This window comes from Martes martes (genome assembly GCF_963455335.1).
Source record: "Martes martes genome assembly, chromosome: 6".
Taxonomy (NCBI): domain Eukaryota; kingdom Metazoa; phylum Chordata; class Mammalia; order Carnivora; family Mustelidae; genus Martes; species Martes martes.
The window spans coordinates 44279341-44299564 of record NC_137893.1 but is presented as its reverse complement, the minus strand read 5'-3'; the positions used below and the strand labels follow the sequence as shown (position 1 = coordinate 44299564).

At 46.5% G+C, this 20224-nt stretch overlaps 1 protein-coding gene across 1 annotated transcript in view; it reads left to right on the top strand.

Moving 5' to 3' along the window:
* Positions 1-20224, top strand: part of NT5E (5'-nucleotidase ecto) — a 49344-nt gene that overhangs the window by 7465 nt on the left and 21655 nt on the right. The window contains exons 2-3 of the mRNA XM_080806445.1: positions 11603-11825; positions 15586-15774. Of these exons, the coding sequence (XP_080662571.1) occupies positions 11603-11825; positions 15586-15774 (412 nt within the window). The remainder of the gene's footprint in view (positions 1-11602; positions 11826-15585; positions 15775-20224) is intronic.

The following is a 20224-nucleotide window of genomic DNA, read 5'->3' as shown; positions in this document are numbered from 1 at the left end:
TCTCCCCCATAGTTACTGTCATGACAGTGAATTCCTTGTAGAGAGATTTCCTTGGGTCTTCTTCCGGGTACCTTCCCTGTTTCCAGATAAAGAGGTTCCCAGGATGTGGATGGGGCCTTACAGTAATAGAAAATAGAAAATGTAATAGAAAATGATGGCCTAAGGACTGGTAGGAGGATGATCCCAGTTTCAAGCCTGTTGTCTTTATGGCCCATTTAATCATTTAGTCATTTAGATTCACTAAGCACTACACACTCCAGGCTCCCTGCTAAGTGCTGGGCCAAGTGAATTGACCTGTGAGGGAGAAACCTGCTATCTGGTGGATAGAAGGCAGTGCCCAGTTGAGCCCTTCTTTTTATTTTTTTTTTAAGATTTTATTTATTTGACAGAGATCACAAGTGGGCAGAGGGGCAAGCAGGTTGGGGGTGGGGGAGCAGGCTCCCTGCTGAGTAGAGAGCCCGATGCGGGGATCAATCCCAGGACCCTGAGACCATGACCTGAGCCAAAGGCAGAGGCTTTAACCCACTGAGCCACCCAGGTGCCCCAAAAAAACCATTTCTTTAAAGCATTTTTTACCAAAGGATATAGTGCATGAACTCAAGTCCCCACAGCCATAATGTATCCATAATGCAAAATATACCCATCTCTCTTTTTTTTTTTTTTTAAGATTTTGTTTATTTATTTGACACAGAGAGAGGTCACAAGTAGGCATAGAGTCAGGCAGAGAAAGAAGGGGAAGCAGGCTCCCGGCCAAGCAGAGAGCCCAATGCAGGGCTCAATCCTAGGACCCTGAGATCATGACCTGAGCCAAAGGCAGAGGCTTAATCCACTGAGCCACCCAGGCACCGTGGTTTAGCCCTTCTTGACCACATAGAGAGTCTGGGCAAGACCAGTGAAGGATGGGGATAAGCAAAGCATAAATGACTGAAATTCTAACACTTGATCATGGGAATTCAAGAACCAAAGATCTGGTCTGCAGAAGACACAACGTCAAGCCCATAAATGTGTCTTCTATGCCCAAATGCATAGTGGGCATGTTTCCTCTTTTCCCCAGAAAATCAATCCTGAGCCAAGAGAAGTCACCATCCATTCAGAGACTTTCAAAGTCTCTCACATCAAAGAAACTCTCAGAATTACATTATCTTCAATACTAAGCCCAGGTTTGAGAAAGGCAATTTAGCAATGTTAGTTTGGTGAAGCTTAAAAATGGTATTTTTTTTTTTTTTCAGGGCAAGGAAAGTCAGTAGCAAAAACAATTAGACCTCAGAAGTTTTGACAGTCTGGGTGGTTGTGGATCCCCAAGCCTCAGTGATGTCAATGGCCCCCACCCCATCCTGTGGCTGTGGTTATGGCCTTTCTACTTCCTCTCTTCCTGAGTGAGTTCCACACCAGAGCAGGGCTGCGTAAGGCCAGCCCCAAGCACCAGAGGGAGGAAGCAAAGGCGGGTTCTTAGCTCATCTTGTCCTTGCTCTGGCATCTGCGTTTCCTTAACTAAAAATTGGAGGAAAAAAAAAAACAAAACAAAACCAAAACAAATCACACATTGAGCCTGCAGCTCTCTGCAGGTCACCCACAAATACATCTGAATCCTGCATGAACTCCTTCCATGTCGATTTCCTTCTACTACGTACCTAGAATTTGAAAATTCTCTTGACACATCTTTTCCCTCCCTTGAATAATTGATGCCATACATAAACCACACATTGGCTGTAGCTCTCTAGCCCCTCAGAGATACAGTTCAACCTGCATGGAGCCCAGTTAGGCAAGCCCGTGTTGCTACATGTAATATTGTTATATGTATTTTGCATAGAGAGTTTGTAACTTTTTCCATCTGATAGGGAAAACGTGAAATGCTGTCTGTTCAGTACTTGTTCATTCAGTCTTTCAACAAACACTGAAGTGTATGTGAGCTGGCTTGAGCCCCGGAATCTTTTTTGTCATTCAGTCAGGGGCCACATTCTCCTGCCAGGACCAAAATGCCCCACAACTATGGGGTCAGAGGGAGCACAACCCGCCCCAGAAATGGTCCACAACTCCAGAAATGGGTCAACTCAACCAAACCTAATTTGTAAGCACCCCTTCTTAAGGTGGTTGTTGAGTCTCCCTGAATGACTGGCAACTAAGCCCCATTGTGGACTCAGTCGGGCTCTCCCTGTAACTCTCCCACCGTGGAGTGTGCTGCAAGCCCCAGGCCTCAGTGGGATGAGCCACTGTGCAGATAACTCGCTAAATACCTGTGCTGCAGATTTCTGACAAATGGCTTTTTGACATTGCAATTGATTTCTGCGGATTAGAACAAATCATTTTCCTCCACATCTTAAATCAATTATTTCCTTCCTTTTTCTGGTATATTCATGCTTCTTGTCTTCACTTGGAACATCTGAGTTCCTCAACCCTTGTGTTTTCATTGCCTCATCTGTTGATACAGTTGATGTCATCTGCTTGTGAGCCTCTCCTGACCGGCGTTGAGGAGGGGAGGATCATACTCTGAACCCCTTTGGTCCCTATTGGGCAGTGTGTGCCCGCATCTTTGGTGGGCTGTCTCACACGTCCCTCCCTGTGGTCCCCATGTGGTTTACATATGCATGTATGGATGGATGTGCCCATGTCTTGCCCTGCCCCCGTCTGCCCTGACAGCTTCCTGAGGACAAGGACTGAGCCCTTGTTACTTGGCACTCTAGAACCCTGTAGGAAACTAGTCAAGTGATATCCATCCCCTCCAGGTATTTCCGTTATGGGCACAATGACAGAGTGGTTAAGGCCCTGGATGCTTAAGGCTCCCTACCCTTGTTCAGACCTCTGCTCTGGCCCTTGCTAATTGCTGGGGCCCTGTGCCTCAGTTTCCCATCTCTGAAAAGGACAAATAGTAGCACCTACCTAATAGCATTGTGAAGATTAAATGAGTCAATATGTGAACAGGGCCTGGCCATGTAGCATGAGAGTCTTAACAATCAGCCTCTCTTTTTGTCATATTTTTTGTATTTAAAAAAACTCCTTCTTGAAATCCCCTTATGTCAATTTCCCTGGTAATTTTTAGAGTCTTCCGTGAACAAAGCTGAGGCTCTGAAATGTTCCCTTTCTAATTCAGATATAGATGTCCTTGGATAGACCACATAGTTGGTCTCCTTAGCAGTTTTCCAATGGGAAGAGACTAAAAAATTCCATTTTCTCCCTAACTGCCATCATGACATCTAAATAATGTTCTCGACACACAAAACAGTTCAGCAAACTTTTTCTGAAAATCTGTTTCACTCACAATTTACAAAGGCCGGTATGATATTAGTGAAATGGAAAGAAGAGGAGCAGGCCGATTTTTAGAGAGGGACTGGTAGGATCGGTGAGGCAGTTGGCTAACCTTTTCACCTGCTTCTGAACAGCTTGGTTTCTTTCATTTCACAAGATATTGCTCAACTGTTTACCAAGGTTTTTTTTTTTAGTCCTGCCACCTTTGAAAAGTTTTTTTTTTTTTTTAAGATTTTATTTATTTATTTGACAGACAGAGATCACAAGTAGGTGGAGAGGCAGGCAGAGAGAGAGGGAAAGGGGGAGAAGCAGGCTCCCCGCTGAGCAGAGAGCCCGATGCGGGACTCGATCCCAGGACTCTAGGATCATGACCTGAGCTGAAGGCAGTGACTTAACCCACTGAGCCACCCAGGCGCCCCCACCTTTGAAAAGTTTTAATGTCCCGCATACCAAATCAGAGTCTGGTGGAGCCTATCTATAAGGAGCCGGTTGGAGTAAACAGCTGCTGGGCTCTGGCGACCGGTGTTGGTTGGTGTCAGCAAGGACACAGGGGGAGTCGCTGCCCCTCCTGCCTCTGGGAGACAGACATGTGAGCCAACGGCCGCAGCAAGGCCAGGTGCTGTCAGAGACGTGCGTTTCTGGTGGGGCTGATACCCGGCGTCTACAGTGGAGGTCACGCAGGGGGCTTCGCAGGGAGGTCCCGTGGGACTGCATCCAAAACTCTTCATCACATGGGCCTTTCGGTGTCCCTGGAACTGAGGGCCCCTGAAGTTTGGCAGGAGACGTGAACCAGCTCAGGGAGGTCACAAAGGGGCTGCTGTGGTGTCTGGGGAGCCAGGACTGTGATTTCAGTGGGAAGCAGGAGGCCTCAGAGGAACTCAGTGCAGGAGCTAGAAACAGTCGAGGGCATAGTTTTGGAAGTGCATTCTGGTGGCCTGTGGGGAATGGGCAGGAGGTTTGTGAGCCTGGGGACCAGGAGATTGACTAGAGGACTCCAGAAAGGTCCAGGCGAGAGGTGAGGAAGCAGTGGGAGGAAGCAGAGGGGCCAATGGGAGTGTGGTGGAGAAGGCAGGGGGATGGTGAAGGAGCAAGTAGCAACTCCATGGCTGGTTGGCCGTAATGGGGGGCCCGGGGGGCCAAGGGAGGGCTGCCCAGGTGGTTTGCTGCTTCTCTGGGTGTTTCTTGGGAGTTGCAGAAGCTCTTTTCCAACACCTGGGACCACATGCATCCTCACAGGTGTCTCATTCACAAGCTTACTAGGGGTAAGTGTCCTTGTCTGCTGGCCGTTGGTCTGGGTGGGGGCCTCGCCAATGGTCAGCAGATAGGGAAGACTGGGGAACCTAAGGGAGGGGCCCCCAAACCACCCCCAGGCAGCTCCCTACCATGTCCCCTGAAACAAGAGACTGGAGGGGTCTGAGCATCTGCCCCAGGGACCCCATCCCGGCAGACACACTGTCAGTGTCTGGCTTCAAGCTGGGCAGGCCTGGGATGGAGAGGGAGAGGGGTCATTCCAAATCTCGGGGAAAAAAATCTAAATTTTCTGGTAACATTTGGGTAAATATTCTGCTGCAGGTAGAGTCTGCACCAGGATGCTGCACCAGGAGGTCACCAGAGCTGGGCCACTGTGGCCTGTCCACAGCTTTATTTATTTTGGGACAGGAAGCCCAGTCAAGAAGGTAGGCTCTGTGTGAGGCGACACCAGAGAGGTTCTCGGCCTGTGAGGCTTTCTCAGGTCTCAGGGATTTTCAGCTTCCTTGCCTTTTATGGCCAAGTTTCCTGCTCACATTATTACTGTGGCTGCTGTGAACATTCGTGAAAGGCTTTCAAAACAGAGCCCTGTACCAGTTTGGTGCTAGAGGTCAGCACACCTGTGTCTTGTAACATCTTTTTCTGTTGCGGCACGCAGAGACACGAAGAGGCTAGGACAGAGTTCTAGGTGACCTGGTGGCAACCGGCCCGGGGCGAAAGGCCAATGGCGCCAGCCTTGGGAATTAATTCTCTGGCTCTTTCCTCCCCACCCATCAATTCTTTATTTACTTGTTCATATACTCAGGAAATATTTACCAAATGTTTCTCTTGTGTCAGAGATATTTTAAATGAATGATGGGGGTTGGTTAATACATATTATTTAATAGTATGTATTGTCTACTGCTTTGATCACTCAGCTGTAACTGGAGAGATCAGAAAGGGAAGATTTCTCCATAAAAGCAAAACATTACGGGATAATGAAAGACCTTTACAGAAGGCTGTCAGACGGCCACCGACTTTTGGGTCCCGTCTGCAGACCCCGCCAGCTTCAGGGCTCAGGCAGACCCACTCCGACATCAGAAAGCTTCTCTCCCACTCTCAGCCTGAGGCATGTTCTTATTATTTCTTCTGCTTGTCCACTTGTTCAGGACCAGTGCCTCAAGACCAACGGACACATTTGTTTACAGGTGGAAGGAGGAAATGAATCAATAGCAGCTCCTCCTAGGAAGAGCCTTGGGAAAGAAAAGACGTTAGGGTTGGCCCAGAGGCCCAGAGGACAGTGTGGTCAGTCAGCAGCCCGTCAGTGTGGCTGCTGAATTCAGTAGCAGATTCCAGCCACACTAGACATGCAACATGGTAAGGAAAGATGAGTCAGAAAGGATGTTTCCCTCTTTTTTGAAAGCATGCCTCTAACATTTGTTAGTCACTGAAGGTATATTTTTATTGTTGTTAAAACTCAATAAATTGGGGCACCTGGGTGGCTCAGTGGGTTAAGCCTCTGCCTTCGGCTCAGGTCATGGTCTCAGGGTCCTGGGATCGAGGCCCGCATTGGGCTCTCTGCTCGGCGGGGAGCCTGCTTCCTCCTCTCTCTCTGCCTGCCTTTCTGCCTACTTGTGATCTCTCTCTCTGTGTCAAATAAATAAATAAAATCTTAAAAAAAACAAAACAATAAATAGATGCTGCACATAATGATTACCTTAGGGCAAGCATGGAAAATTAATTTCCTTGAGTAGACACAAGCTTTCCCTGACTCCTCATTGCAGGGTGTTGTTAATAATCCAACGAGAAATTTGGAGCCAGAAGTCTTGGAATATCTTCATTCTTCCATGGCAGCTTCATAGAACCTGGGAAACCTCTGGGATTTATCTTTAGTCCACAGAGCGTTTCTCCAAAGCAACCGCTAGAGTTTGACAAATTATCCACATCAAATGTAAATATTAACAGACACTTGCAGGAAGGTGTTGAACAAATCAGACTCTATTCCTCAGAGTTGGTTTAACAAGCATTTATTTAATAAGAACCACCGAAGAATCGGATCTCCATCTGTCCTTACATTTGTGTTTAGCTTTAAAGGACAGCAACGATTCAGCAATTTAGGTGGTTGAACATGTTGGGCTGGGCTAGATGGAAAGTTTTTTTCATGGAAGAGCAGCAGTTTTTTTTCTTTTCTTTTTGTCTTTTTAAATAGTGCTTGAGGTATCTGCACTAAGAAAGCAGTGCAGGTGAGGCGCCATGGCTAGACCGGAGGCTCACATTAAATTTCTGTGATTTTTGATGTTGGAGATACTGAAGAAGGTCATTTTGGGACACTCGGCTGCCTTAAATTACAGAACAGTGCATTTGGTGAAATTTAGTGTTTATGATGAAAACACAAAGATTGTCATAAATCTGGAACAAGTGACTGAATAGGGTTAGTAAGTGAATGAGCCCAATATGAGAAACGAAACGTTTGGAAAGCTAAAATAAAAATAGGGACAGAGCATAAGAATATGATTTAGGTCAGAATAAAACCACTCGCCTGATGTGAGGATTATAGCATTAATGGCAAGTAACAGGTTAGGTCAGACCCGGGTTGGTTATTACAGTCATGAGGGAAGCTTTGGGCAGAACAGCAAAAAATTGACAAGCACACATAAGGAAAGGTACGGGAATTTTCAGAGAGCACCAAAAAAGGCAGAATGATTACTATAGTATGAATTTGCATAAATTTTCTTATGTCTGTGCTACAAATGCTCCGTAAGATGTAAAGGAACATGGAAAGATGGTCTGTCTTTCAATGCTCTGAGTGCTCTTAGACTCTTCCTGAGGTATTGTCATGTTAATAAAAATAATAAAAATGAATAAGAATCCATGTATTTCTATATCAGACACCTGAAACTAATATAACACCGTATGTTAACTGGAGTGAGAGTAAAAACTTTTAAAAATTTTATTTAATGCATTTCTTTTTTTTTTTTCTTAAGATTTTATTTATTTATTTATTTGACAGAGAGAGAGACACAGTGAGAGAGGGAATACAAGCAGGGGGAGTGGGAGAGGGAGAAGCAGGCTTCCCGCCAAGCATAGAGCCCGATGCAGGGCTCTATCCCGGGACCCTGGGATCATGACCTGAGCCGAAGGCAGACGCTTAACAACTGAGCCACCAAGGCAACCCTGTTTAATGCATTTCTCGAGCACCTGCTGCATGCCAGCAGGGAACATGGTCTACACAAGTGAGTGGTGGCCTCCTTCTTCCAAAGAGCTCATGAATAATGAAGTTGTGATAAATGCAGTGGAGGAAAAGCAGGTCAGAAAGAGTCAAGGTGGGGAAATGAACTTGAGTTTATAAAGAAAATAAGAATTTAAAAAGGTGTTTTTTGGCAAAGGAATTTTTGTAGGAAAGGTTGGCTGTGTCTAGAAGAAAGAAATTTGTCAGAGACTCTTCTGCTCATTTAGGGGTGCACTGTTGTTCTGCTCCAGGGACTTGCTGGGCGCCAGAGAGACTGGGTGGGCAGGTGCGGGGCTGCAGAGGGGACCATCAGAGCAGAGGAAGTACGTCCAACTCAGAGAGGGAACTCAATGAAGTGTTCTTGGGAAATATCTCTTCTGGAAAGATCATCAGACTTCAGGAGCTAAAGCCATTGATTGGATAGAAAGTAAAGTCATGGTATAAAAAAGGAATAATCCTATTCTATTCTACTCAATTTTATTCATCTGTATTTCAATCAACCAATCATCATTAGCCTGTTATATACAAAGGCACAAAGATGAGGGAGAGCATGAAAACTGCGGGTACTTGAGGTTTGTTTGTTGTTTTTTTTTTAAGATTTTATTTATTTATTTGACAGACAGAGATCACAAGTAGGCAGAAAGGCAGGCAGAGAGAGAGGGGGAAGCAGGCTCCCCGCTGAGCAGAGAGCCCGATGCAGGGCTCGATCCCAGGACCCTGGGATCATGACGTGAGCCAAAGGCAGAGGCTTTAACCCACTGAGCCATCCAGGCGCCCCGGTACTTGCGGTTTTATTCTGAGTGCTCCCTATCTATTAGACCTTATGCAAATCTCTTCATATCCAAGCATAGAGGTTAAGAAGGTTGGAGTCAAACAGAAAGTGGTTCTGATCCCCTCTTTACCACTTACTAATTGCATGACCTTGAACAATTCATTCAGTGTCTCTAGATCTGTTCTCACCTCTAAAATGATAACAGTAATGGTGCCAATCTCACAGCACAAAACCAGGTTTTCTTTTTTTTTTAATTAATATTTAATGTATTATTTGCCCCAGGGTACAAGTCTGTACACAATTCACAACACTCACCATAGTACATACCCTCCCCAATGTCCATCACCCAGCCACCCTATCCCTCTCACCCCCCACCCCTCTAGCAACCCTCGGTTTGTTTCCCAAGATTAAGTCTTTATGGTTTGTCCCCCTCTCTAAAACCAGGTTTTCTTAACAAAAGCACGTTGCATGATGCTGGCATGTGGGAAGTACTTAGTAAATGCTGTTAATTTTTATTACAACCTTTGTTTTATTCACTGCCCTTCCCGAGGAAGCTCTGGTTTATAAGTGTGGTCCGGTCGAGCTCATGATTGGTGGAGACAGCCCTGCCTGGTTGTCTCATACTTTAGCAGACTAAAGTCAGACTTTAGTTAGAAATAAGGCTGGAGAGGAAGGCAAGACCAGATCTCCAAGAGCCTTATGGCTCAAGAAGCTCAGGATGTCGAATTTTATCCCACGAGCAGTGGAGAGTTGCTGTAGGACCTTACGGTAGAGAGTGACAAGATAAACTTTCCATTTTAGAAAGATTTTTCTGGCAGCACTATGTTGAATGTTTAGAGAGGGGAATGGTGCTAGCTGAATACCAGTGAGGAGGCTGTGGCAGTGGTCCAGGAGGGAATGGGAGAGGAATGCATGCGGGGGGTGGATGGAACAGCACATTTAGGCAAAGGTGCAATGCTGGTGGGGGATGAGGGAGAGCAAGTGGGGGGCATTCAGCTGCTCTGGGGTATCTGGCTTCCTTGACTGGTTATATGGTGGCACCTTGGGCCAAAATGGCGGATCCCAGAGGAAGGGCCTTTGAGCATGGTGAATGTGGTTGCTTGTGGAATCCTTGTGGGGAAGCGTCCACATGACCGTTGGTCAGGAGGAAAGTCAGGACTGCAGATGTTCACTTCCAAGTGGGAGATGTGGTTGTGAAGGGGGCCATTCAGCCGATCTGTGCTCAGTCGTGAGCACCCAGAGCAGGGCTCCTCTCCCCACCGAGACATGAAAAGAGAACCCCCGTCAGCACTTTCAGGGTGTTAGCTCAAGCCAGGGGAGGGGATGCCAAACAAGCCACAAGGAAATTAAATAGGTAACTCCAGGGGTTGCAGAGTGCCAGCAACAGAATGCCGTGAAAAACTGCAAGGTGGCTGACCCATTGGATAATCGTCCCTGAAGAATGAGAGAAATGTGCACTTTTTAAGACTCCACAGTTATGCAACATAGTTCATTCTGATCTCATAAGGGAGACCGATTTCACCACAGGAAGAAAGCATGATGTTCTAAAGAGAAGATAGACAATTACCCAAGACCAGGAGACCCTCTCTTAAAGGGAGAGGTCATCAGTTCAGAGGAAGAAGTAAAGAGAGAAGTCATCAGTTCAGAGGAAGAAGTAAAAATGAGGGGATACTCAGAGGGTGGGGGAAGAGGCGAATTCACACATTCTGTGTTTCATCAGGGAGACAGGTGTGAAGGTGAAGACATTGTGTTGCTTTGTGTGTATAAAGATATGCATGAGGATATGAGATGCACTATTCTTTGGGGCACAGGTGCCCACGGAGTGCCTGTGTGGTGGGGGAGGGGCCGTAGCCCTCAGCAGGGTGGAGGCAGCAGGACCCGGGGGCTCAGGGAGCACGCAGTCTGGCGAGGCCTCCATGAACAGGCTGCACGTGCAGGGTGTGGAACATGCTAGGAAGGGAGTGGGGCCCATGAGAGAATCCAGGAGAACCCTAATCTCGGTTGACGGGTCACCAGCCAGCACTTCCAGGTCTGCTCCCAGAAGACCAGCAAAGTGAAAACAGAATCAGGTGTGATTTTTAGTAAGTTTGAGACTCACTGGTTTCAGCCCTAAGTTAGTGAACAGCCTGTCAGAGCAGGTAAGCAGGTGCCTGAGGGAGATAAGCTGATGCTAGGAGGCCAAGATCGAAAGGGATGGAGGTTTTTCAGGGGAGGTCGGCGGAATGCCGTGTTTTTTGATATTACTCTGGGGGAAGCTGCCAGATGTCAAAGCAGTGTTTTGGACCCAGTAGCCATTCCTGGAGTAGCGTGGACAGGGAGAGAGCAAAGAAAGTGGGAGGCAATGGCACCTTTAAATTGTGCCAACCCCCCACCAAGCCCTGTGCTCAGAGTGGGCCCACAACATTGCCCAATCCCTATCTTCCTGGGATGTGGAATTGCTGGGAATGAAACCCAGGGCAGCCCAGAGCTGCTCAAAGGAGGAGACCCATGCCACCCTATACAATGTGGAGAAAGCCATCTCTTGTTGGCCTTTGGGGATTCATTTTCCAGGAAGAATTGGAGGACCAGAGTCCTTGGGAAGAAAGAGTTGTGGGAGCATAAGGGAGGAATGACCGAGGAGAGGGGGGGACGGGATGAGGAGACGCTCTCAATTTCCAGTTGCCTTTTGCTAAACTCCTATTGATGTTAATGGTTCTCCCAGCAGATGGGCCGTTGGAAGGGTTGGGTGGGCAGATTGAAATGTGGGTTTATGAGAGAAAATAGAACGCGGAAAGGCTGGGCAGAGCTTAGGAAATGAGATTCCCAAACTTTTCCCAGACCTGGGGATGGCAAGACGGTGAAGGTGCAGCCAGCTTTCTAGGCGACCCCTCTAGGCATCAACGCCACCTTGGGTAGGCGGTGCGGGACCTCGGAAGCAATTCCCAAATGCACCTGATGCTCTGTGTGTCCACAGGCCCAACCGCAGAGGCCCTGAGTAAAATCTCTGGGCATGAGGATGACAGAGGTCATGTGGTCAGCTCCTAGAGCCCCATCAGGTTTGGGAGCCACTGGGCTGATGCCCTATTCTTTACAGTATGTTTTTGTTAGAAATTCCAGTGTACCTAATTCTTGTTCTTTTCCCTTTCTACCAGGCACTGGGAAATCATGAATTTGATAATGGCGTAGAAGGACTGATTGATCCACTCCTCAAAGAAGCCAAATTTCCAATTCTGAGTGCAAATATTAAAGCAAAGGGGCCGCTAGCATCTCAAATATCAGGACTGTATTTGCCATATAAAATTCTTCCTGTTGGTGATGAAGTCGTGGGGATTGTTGGATATACTTCAAAAGAAACCCCTGTTCTCTCCAATCCAGGTATTTTCTACTTTCGTAGCACCCACTGGTTGCAACTAGATGTATTAAATCAGAGCTTGGAATGATTTTTATGGGCCATGGGTAAAAGCAGGAATAACATGGGCTGTTGGGTGAGCAGTGTCCTTAGGACAACGTTGATGAAACCAGTCTGGTGGCCTCCACGTTATTCTAAATCACTTTTTAAAGACATTGCTCTTTCGTTCAGTGAACGTTGCTGACAGTATCTTTGTTCAATGCAGTGCATTCAAAATTGGGCAAGAAAGCTGTTCACACCCAGTGGTAACATTACACAGTCATTTGCTGGAGAATGAAACATAACTCATGGCCCTTTTTCCTGTGGGGTCAGAGAGCCCAGAGCTAGGGTTTTATCTCAACTTAACCTTATATTTCCTTTTCTAGTATGACCATTATATGATTAGTTAACTGTCCTTTGTCCCTTTTCATGATTTATCTCTTCTAATGACTTTGTTGTATCTGGCTTTCTGAGGAATACATATCCTTGAAAGGCCCTATGGTATATATATATCCTAATATAAATATCTTATATATTTGATATTTCATACAGTGTGTGTATATATATATTTATAGCTGTTGTTGAGGTCACTGTGGAGCGCTTCTAAGAAGTGTGTGGTCCCATCTGCTGCCCCAGCTGACAATCTCAGGCCGTGGTCCTCTTCCTCCTACTGTGTGCGGCAGTCCCTGCTCTCCCCTGGGGCTAAGGGCGCCCCCCACCCCTGCGCCTCTCCAGCTTCCTGGGGCTTTTCTGCACAAAGGATTGTGTGGGGATGGCTGAGTGACCTGGGCCACCTAACGGCTAACAAGCCAATTGCCAATGTCAGGAGGGCCGGGATGACACAGCCTGGTGGCTGTTGTCCGTGGCCCTGCTCCCCCTGAATGCTCCTGCCTTATGTCCCCTACTCCCACAGAAAATCCCTCCAACATATTACACTTGTTCCTTCCTGTCGACTTCCTGCACTGGCCTGAGAAGCCAGAGGACAAGGTCTAGGGCTCCTCTCAGTGAACATTCATAACTTAGTCTAGAGGCCAGTGGAGGAGCATTAGATAAAGATGTGGACTTGTTGAGTAATTGAATAATTATGTGTCACGATAATCTCTACCCACTGTTTTTTGTTTTTTGTTTTTAATTCTTTTAAGATCAAATGTAAGTAAATGCCATAAGAGAGTCACAAAGTCAGGGAGTGGGGGAACATCTTTTAGGAACAGGGGATAAGTGAAAGGAGTGAAGGCCAGCTTGGAGCTCCTGGAGACTTGAAGACCCTTCCTGGCCCCCTCAAGGGCTCACAGAACATCCTGGGGCAAAGGGCATTCCAGCAGTGAGATCAGAGTCACATGCTGGGAGGTACGCCCTATGAGGGCAGGGACCTGATTATCTGTCTCCTTCCCGGCTCTGGGCTCTGTGCCGTGCCCAGCATATGGGAAGAGCTCCGTAAATTGTTCTGGAATGAACACATGAGAGCAGGGAGGCATGGGGGCCACGATCACAAAAGAGCAGATAGTTCAGTTTGTTGGAACAGAGGTTCCAAGCAGAGAAGGCAGAAAGCTGGGTGAGGACTAGATTGCAGGGCCTCCTGAATGACTGACCGAGCAGTTCAGGCATGATGGGGAAAAAAGCAGGATCCCTTCTGGAATAGTCACCAATAAGAAAGGAGAGGTTGTGGGTGAACACACACGAGGGCTCCAGAAATCAGCCCCCCTTTGCTAGGACTCTGAGAGCAGCCCGGATTAGCCCTTAAAGCCTGGGCTTACATATCTGAAGGGGTGATGCCCTCCCCGCAGCTCCCAGGAGAGGAAGGCTGGATGGTGTAGGGACAGATGCCAGTGCTGGGGAGGGGCAGAGCAGTGTTTCTGGGGACACTTGCTTCTACCAAGACCACAGGCCCAGCACATGCATTCTTCCTGCAGCTCTCTGGGCCCCGATCCAGCCCCGTCCCTCCAGTCCTGGTGGCCCGGGTGCCACAGGCATGATAGCACAGTTCATTTATCTTAGCTAGAAATTCCTGCAACCCTTCAAGATATCCTGCAGTAGATCCCTTCCTTTCTTGTCTGTGTGATGACTGATCCGCCAGAGGCTCCTAGTGTGTTAGGAGGATATATTTCTTTGTCCTCCGAGGCATTTCCCTGAACGTTTTCCTTCTTGTTGCCAGTCAGAAGAAAGCAGAGGATGGTAGCCTCGTCTGACACCTCAGTATCCATTCATTCATTCCTTCTTCCCTCTGAGTACCTACGTGTAGGCAACTGTTCTAGCACCAGAGATGCTACCCCCGCTCAAAAAAATAAATAAGTAAAAAATCCCTGCCTGCTACAGTTCACAGGTTTAGTGGGCAAATAAATGAGTAGAATATTTGGGGCATCAGAAGGTGGTAAGTGCTAGGCAGCAGGGGGAACAGCAAGTGGGGCAGGGGATGGGCGCACCTTGTCAACTTAAAGGGAGGCTCAGGGAGCTCTTGGAGAAGGTAACATGGCTCTGTGGGGTGAGCAGGGAGCCCCGGACTTCCTGGAGTGGTCAGCAAGAAGTGGATCATTCTTAATGTTTTCATGGCAGACAGTGTCGCCTGTGAGCTGGGGACAGCACGGCCAGCCCAGCATGGCACTGGGCCGGGGGTCCGCACAGTCATGTCCAGCAGCCTTGTCCCCAGGGTGTGGTCTTCTGCTACCACTACAAGTGGGAGTAAGCAGGGAAGAAGATGCACACTCCCCGTGCCAGCAGTGTCTGGCTGAGACCTTCTCTAACCCAGAGCTCAAGGGCGTGCTCATGTCGGCCTTACCTGATGAACAAGGCATAGTATCGACGGGTGTGTTGGCATTGACACTCAGGGACTCGTTGCCAACAGAGTTTAAGTTGGAAGACTGATTATCCTGAACTGGCAAACAAAGCCTTTGACGGACTCATCTGGATTTCCACCCCCCTCGGTTTTATTGAGATACAACCACACTAAGTGTAAGGTGTACAAGAAACATGACTTGACTTACATATCGTACAATGCATTCATGTGCTCAGGCACTTTCTGCCTTGGCATAATGAAAGTCCGATTGGAAGAACACTTTTTTAGCGGAAAGAATCTTTGTATTTTAATTTACAACACAGAATCAAGTAACATAAGTTAGAAGAGATCACTTTAACAAAAACACCAAACTAAGACTTAAAAATGAGTGTTTTCTTACAAAGTACTTTCCTTGGGGATCTGTGTACATTTTTAAAGTAGCCTCTGGTCAGCAAAAGCTGGAACGAATCTTCCAGAGTTGTTATTAGGGCCTGTGACACAATTCTTAGGAGTATTTTCAATAATGAAAAACCTTTGTCTTTTGTGAATGAATTTGCTTGCTGGATATAAATGCCGTTCTGAGCCACGCCCAGTGAACTGGATCAAGTCAAGATGTGTACAAGCCACATCTTGGTCAGAAAATCTTATGACTAAGAGACATCTGGTATTAAACACACATTTTTAAAGAATGGATAGGTTTCCAGGTCTGAATCCTCCTCATAGCATGAGATTACATTAGAGCAACATAGTATCATTCACAACCTTAACTTAAGGCAATGTCAAGTGAACGTACTAAGGAAATTGATGTGAATTTTTATTGGCTATCTAGGGATTTTATATTTAATTTATAAATACATTTTGGTTTTAGTAATGTAAGAGCTTTAGTAGAAAAAAGTGTTTTTACTCTATGTGTTAGTATGTGTAATAATGTAATAAAAATTATTAATAAATGTCCATTTTGCTTATTTTGTTCTTAGGAAGGAATTTAGTATTTGAAGATGAAATCGCTGCATTGCAGCCTGAAGTCGATAAGCTAAAAACTCTAAATGTGAACAAGATTATTGCACTGGGACACTCTGGTTTTGAAATGGATAAACTCATTGCTCAGAAAGTGAAGGGTGTGGACATCGTGGTAGGAGGACACTCCAACACATTTCTTTATACAGGTAATTGTTTCAAAAGGATTATACTGGCCAGGATGTCTAGATAATTAACTTTATCTCTTTGCTTTTGTAACTGTTATTATTTTTACTCCTATTTAATGCATAATATATATTATATATTTTATAAAATGTGATATATATGTAATATACGTACATAGTAATGTGTAAATCTTATTCAGAGACATTATTAATGTCTTTAATTAATGTCTTTAATTAATTAATGTCTTTAATTTAATATTAATTATCAATGTCTTTAATATTAATTTATTGGTTTCATGATTATGTCAATTCCATTTATTTATGTATGTTATAAATACATGTGTAAAATACACTATAAAATAAGATTACTGAGCCCGAGGCAAAAGTTTATATCAAAAAGCAACATGTCGTATAAAAAAATTTTAAGTATAGGGTCACCTGGGTGGCTCAGTTGGTTAAGCATCTGCCTTTGGCTCAGGTCATAATCGCAGGGTCCTGGGATCAAGCCCTGCCTGGGGTGCCCTGCTCAGCGAGGGGTCTGCTTCCCCCTCTCTTTCACTTGCACTTCCAAATAAATAAAATCTTTAAAAAAAAATGTAGGGACAAAAATATAAATAAGGCCTCCACAGATCAAAGTGACTGACTTGATTTTTAGGTTCACAGGTAGCAGGAGCTGGAACTCTGGGCTCAAGTCCTAACTCTTCTTCATACTAGGACCACTAGGAATGCCCTGGAAGCCGTAGGCCCCGATGCTCCTGAAATCATGCACGTTCCCCTCCCTCTCTCTCCTTCTCTTCCTCCCCTCCTGCTTTCCCTCCCTCCCTCTCTCCCTCCTTCTCTCTCTCTCCTTGATGTTAGGCAGTTTTAGCTAGAAATCCTCTTTTTTTCCCTTCTATGTTGAACCAACAATGTACCAAAACTTTTGAGTCTGGCTTGGTGAGTTTTTCCTACCATGCTGCCTCCTGTCTCCCACCACTACTACATGGAGCTTTGAAGGGACTTTTAAGGAAAAGAGGAGGAGGAGGACCTCTTGGTAACTGACTTTTATCAGCAGTGGGAAGGAAGGCTTTGGTGGGGAACACCCCTGTCTTTGAAGAGGTTGCTGCTTTGCCCACCTCTATATGGGTTACCTAAGGTGATCCTATTTTTGTAAAAGCAAAAATAAAAAATACCCTAAAGAGAAAAAAAATACCCAAAAATGTTAAAAGAGGGGCACCTGGGTGGCTCAGTCAGCTGAGTAACTGCCTTCAGCTCAGGTCATGATCCTGGGGTCCTGGGATTGAGTCCCACGTAGGACTCCCTGCTCGGTGTGGAGCCTGCTTCTCCCTCCCCCAACTCATGCTTACTCTCACTCTCGCTCTCAAATAAATAAGTAAAATTTAAAAACTTTTTTTAAAATGTTAAAAGGCGTTACCACAAAGAAAAGCACAAGGCAATTTTCACTTTCTTCTTAGCACTTTTGAGTATTTTCAAATAATGAACACGTGTTGCTTTTGCAATCAGAAAAAGAGACACAAATTGTAAAAAGAAAAGAAAGAAACAATATTGGATCCGAAGTCTTCCTTCCTGATTCACGTCTGAGACCACGAGCAGGTCACTCACCCTCCCTGAGCCCCTAGCTTTGCTTCAGAATGGGATGAGAACACTCCGAGGGCCCCATGTTGTGAAGACGGCATGAGGTGGTATACGGATGTGTGGGAGAACACTTTATAAACTGTAGAGAGCTGTGTCCTGGCGAGCAGCGCTGTGGATGCCGCCCCCAGGTGCAGACAGACCGGTGAGACCGGGAGGCTGGTGAACTCCTTCACAGGGTGAGCCTCGCCTTCCCTTAAGAAAGAAGCCTGGTGTTCCCGTATTTGACTCCTTCCTCATGCTGCTCGTAAGTGTTTTGCCTCTTCGGAGACACAGGCTAGAGAATAATTTCACACTGGATGACGCCCATGAGTGGTTGTGAAATCCATGTAGGGGGTTAAAAACTTTTAACCCACTAGACTCCAGTAGGTTAGGCCCTTAACGTTCCTCACAGGAAATTTGCACTGTCTTGTGGAGAAAGCTGTCTGTGGAGCAACGAGGACAGCGCCTATGCCCCCCGGGCGTTAGGTACATGTGGCAGGACAGCGACAGGCACGGACAGTGACGGGAATTTCTTAGCAGGAGCAGTGTCACAGTCAGACGTCTGAGAGCCGCCTAAGTAACTCTAGGGCAGCTGGAGGGGCTGAGAGGGCCAGGTGGGGAGGGGGCACCCCAGGGGGCAGTCATGAGGCCGCGTGGGGCGAGATGGAGGGAGACTCGGCTGTCTGCTGGCCATGCCGTGCCTGGCGGTAGGCTCCTGTCTCTGCCTGATTTCCTGCTCCGCAGAATGAGGATGGAAACAACCCCATGAGAAAAGGTCACGATGACTTCCTGTCTGGAATGGATGGCTGGAGAAGAGGCGACGCAGGACAGGGCCTCGTACCTGAGCTGTCCTTATTCCAGCTTTGTCCCAGCTGTGTGGGTGAGACCTGTGACAAACCCTTCCCTGGAGCCTTTAGCTTTTCTCTGAGGCGGTGTCGGAAACGGAAACCAGGGGCACACGGTGGGAACAAGGTGTCTGCCTCCAGGCCCTTCGTCCTGGGGCGCAGGGGCTTCAGGCTGTATTGACTTTGATTCAGAGTAGGAAAGGCATTGTAAATGAAGACCCAGCACCCACCCACAGACACACACAAACACACAGTCACACACACAGTCACAGTCACACACACAGTCACAGTCTCACACATACAGTCACACAGAGCCTTTCAGTCACACACAAAAACACACACAGCCACACAGTCACACACACACATTCACACACAGTCACACACACAAACACACAAGTCTCACAGTCACACCACATATAGAGTCACACACACAAACACACAGTCTCTCACATGCAGACACATGCAAAGTCTCACACACATGCAGAGTCACACACACACACTGAACTTTCACAAAGAGCCTAGAGTGCCCCCTGGTTCTGTACCGTTTCTTTTTTTTAAGGTGTCGGATACCACCCATTAAATTAATTTCCTCATATTGTTGCTGCCCCACATTTTGAAAAACTCAGCTCTGAATGAAGCGTGACCAAAACAGTACAGAAACAATCAAAGGAATCCACCCCCTCCATTCAAATGCTAAAGTCATTCCCCTGTTCTTCCTGATTTGCCTCTACACCATCTTAACTGCCACCCGCCTCTTCTAGCACCCAATGGTCCCCTGCAGCCTTGCTGTGTGACTGTCAATTAGTGTGCCCTGCTGGGCCTGAAAAGGTTCGGCCACCATGCCTGGCTTCCCATTAATGCTGCAGCCTGTGCTTTTGTCCCTGTCATTTTGTTCCAGCCAGTGAGGTCCTGCAAAACACTGTGTGCCTCTTGCTAAGTAGATGAGTTTAGTTAATGATGAATGACTGGATGAAAGGAAGATTTGGGGATAAAAATTATGATTTGTTTATACATAAATCTTGAAGTAGATCATTACAGCCTCTGAGAACACTGCCCCTAAAGTCTTAGTCTTTCATCTCACATTTTATGGTTGCTCAGCAACATTGTTGTTCTCATGAACGTGTTCTCATGAAAATAGTCAATTTTGATACTCATCATTTTGAGGGATGGTGAACTTAACAATTAAAGGTAATTCTAGGACAGAGGAGGAGGTGAAGCATATTTGCTTGTTTAAATAAATTGTCACAGCCTTAAAAAAAATTCCTCTGAATTGTTTTTGGGATTAGCTTAGCTTAAGTTGAGGTTAAATATGACTCATTAATAAGAGTGTAGTTGAGGGGCTGCCTGGGTGGCTCAGTGGGTTAAGCCACTGCCTTCGGCTCAGGTCATGATCTCCTGGGTCCTGGGATCGAGTCCCACATTGGGCTCTCCGCTCAGCAGGAAGCCTGCTTCCCTCTCTCTCTCTCTCTCTCTGCCTGCCTCTCTGTCTACTTGTGATCTCTCTCTGTCAAATAAATAAACAAAATCTTAAAAAAAAAAAAAAAAAAGAGTGTAGTTGAAATGATACATCCTGGGGGAGGCACCTGCGTGACTCAGTTGTTAGGTGTCTGCCTTTGGCTCAGGTCGTGATCCCAGGGTCCTGGGATCAAGCCCCATGTCGGGCTCCCTGCTCAGTGGGGAGCCTGCTTCTCCCTCTCCCACTCCTCCTGCTTGTGCTCTCTCTCTCTTGCTGTCAAATAAATAAACAAAACTTTAAAAAATAATCATCCCAGGCACCTGGGTGGTTCAGTCAGTTAAGGATCTGCCTTCAGCTCCGGTTATGATCCCAGGATCCTGGGATGGAACCCCACATCAGGCTCTCTGCTCAGCAGGGAGTCTGCTTCTCTCTCTGCTTGCTGCTCTCCCTGCTTGTGCTCTTTTTCTCTCTCAAAAATAAATAAATAAAATCTTTAATAATAATAATAAATCCCTTGGAATTTTATGGCTTGCCACGCATAGAACCCAACACACACATG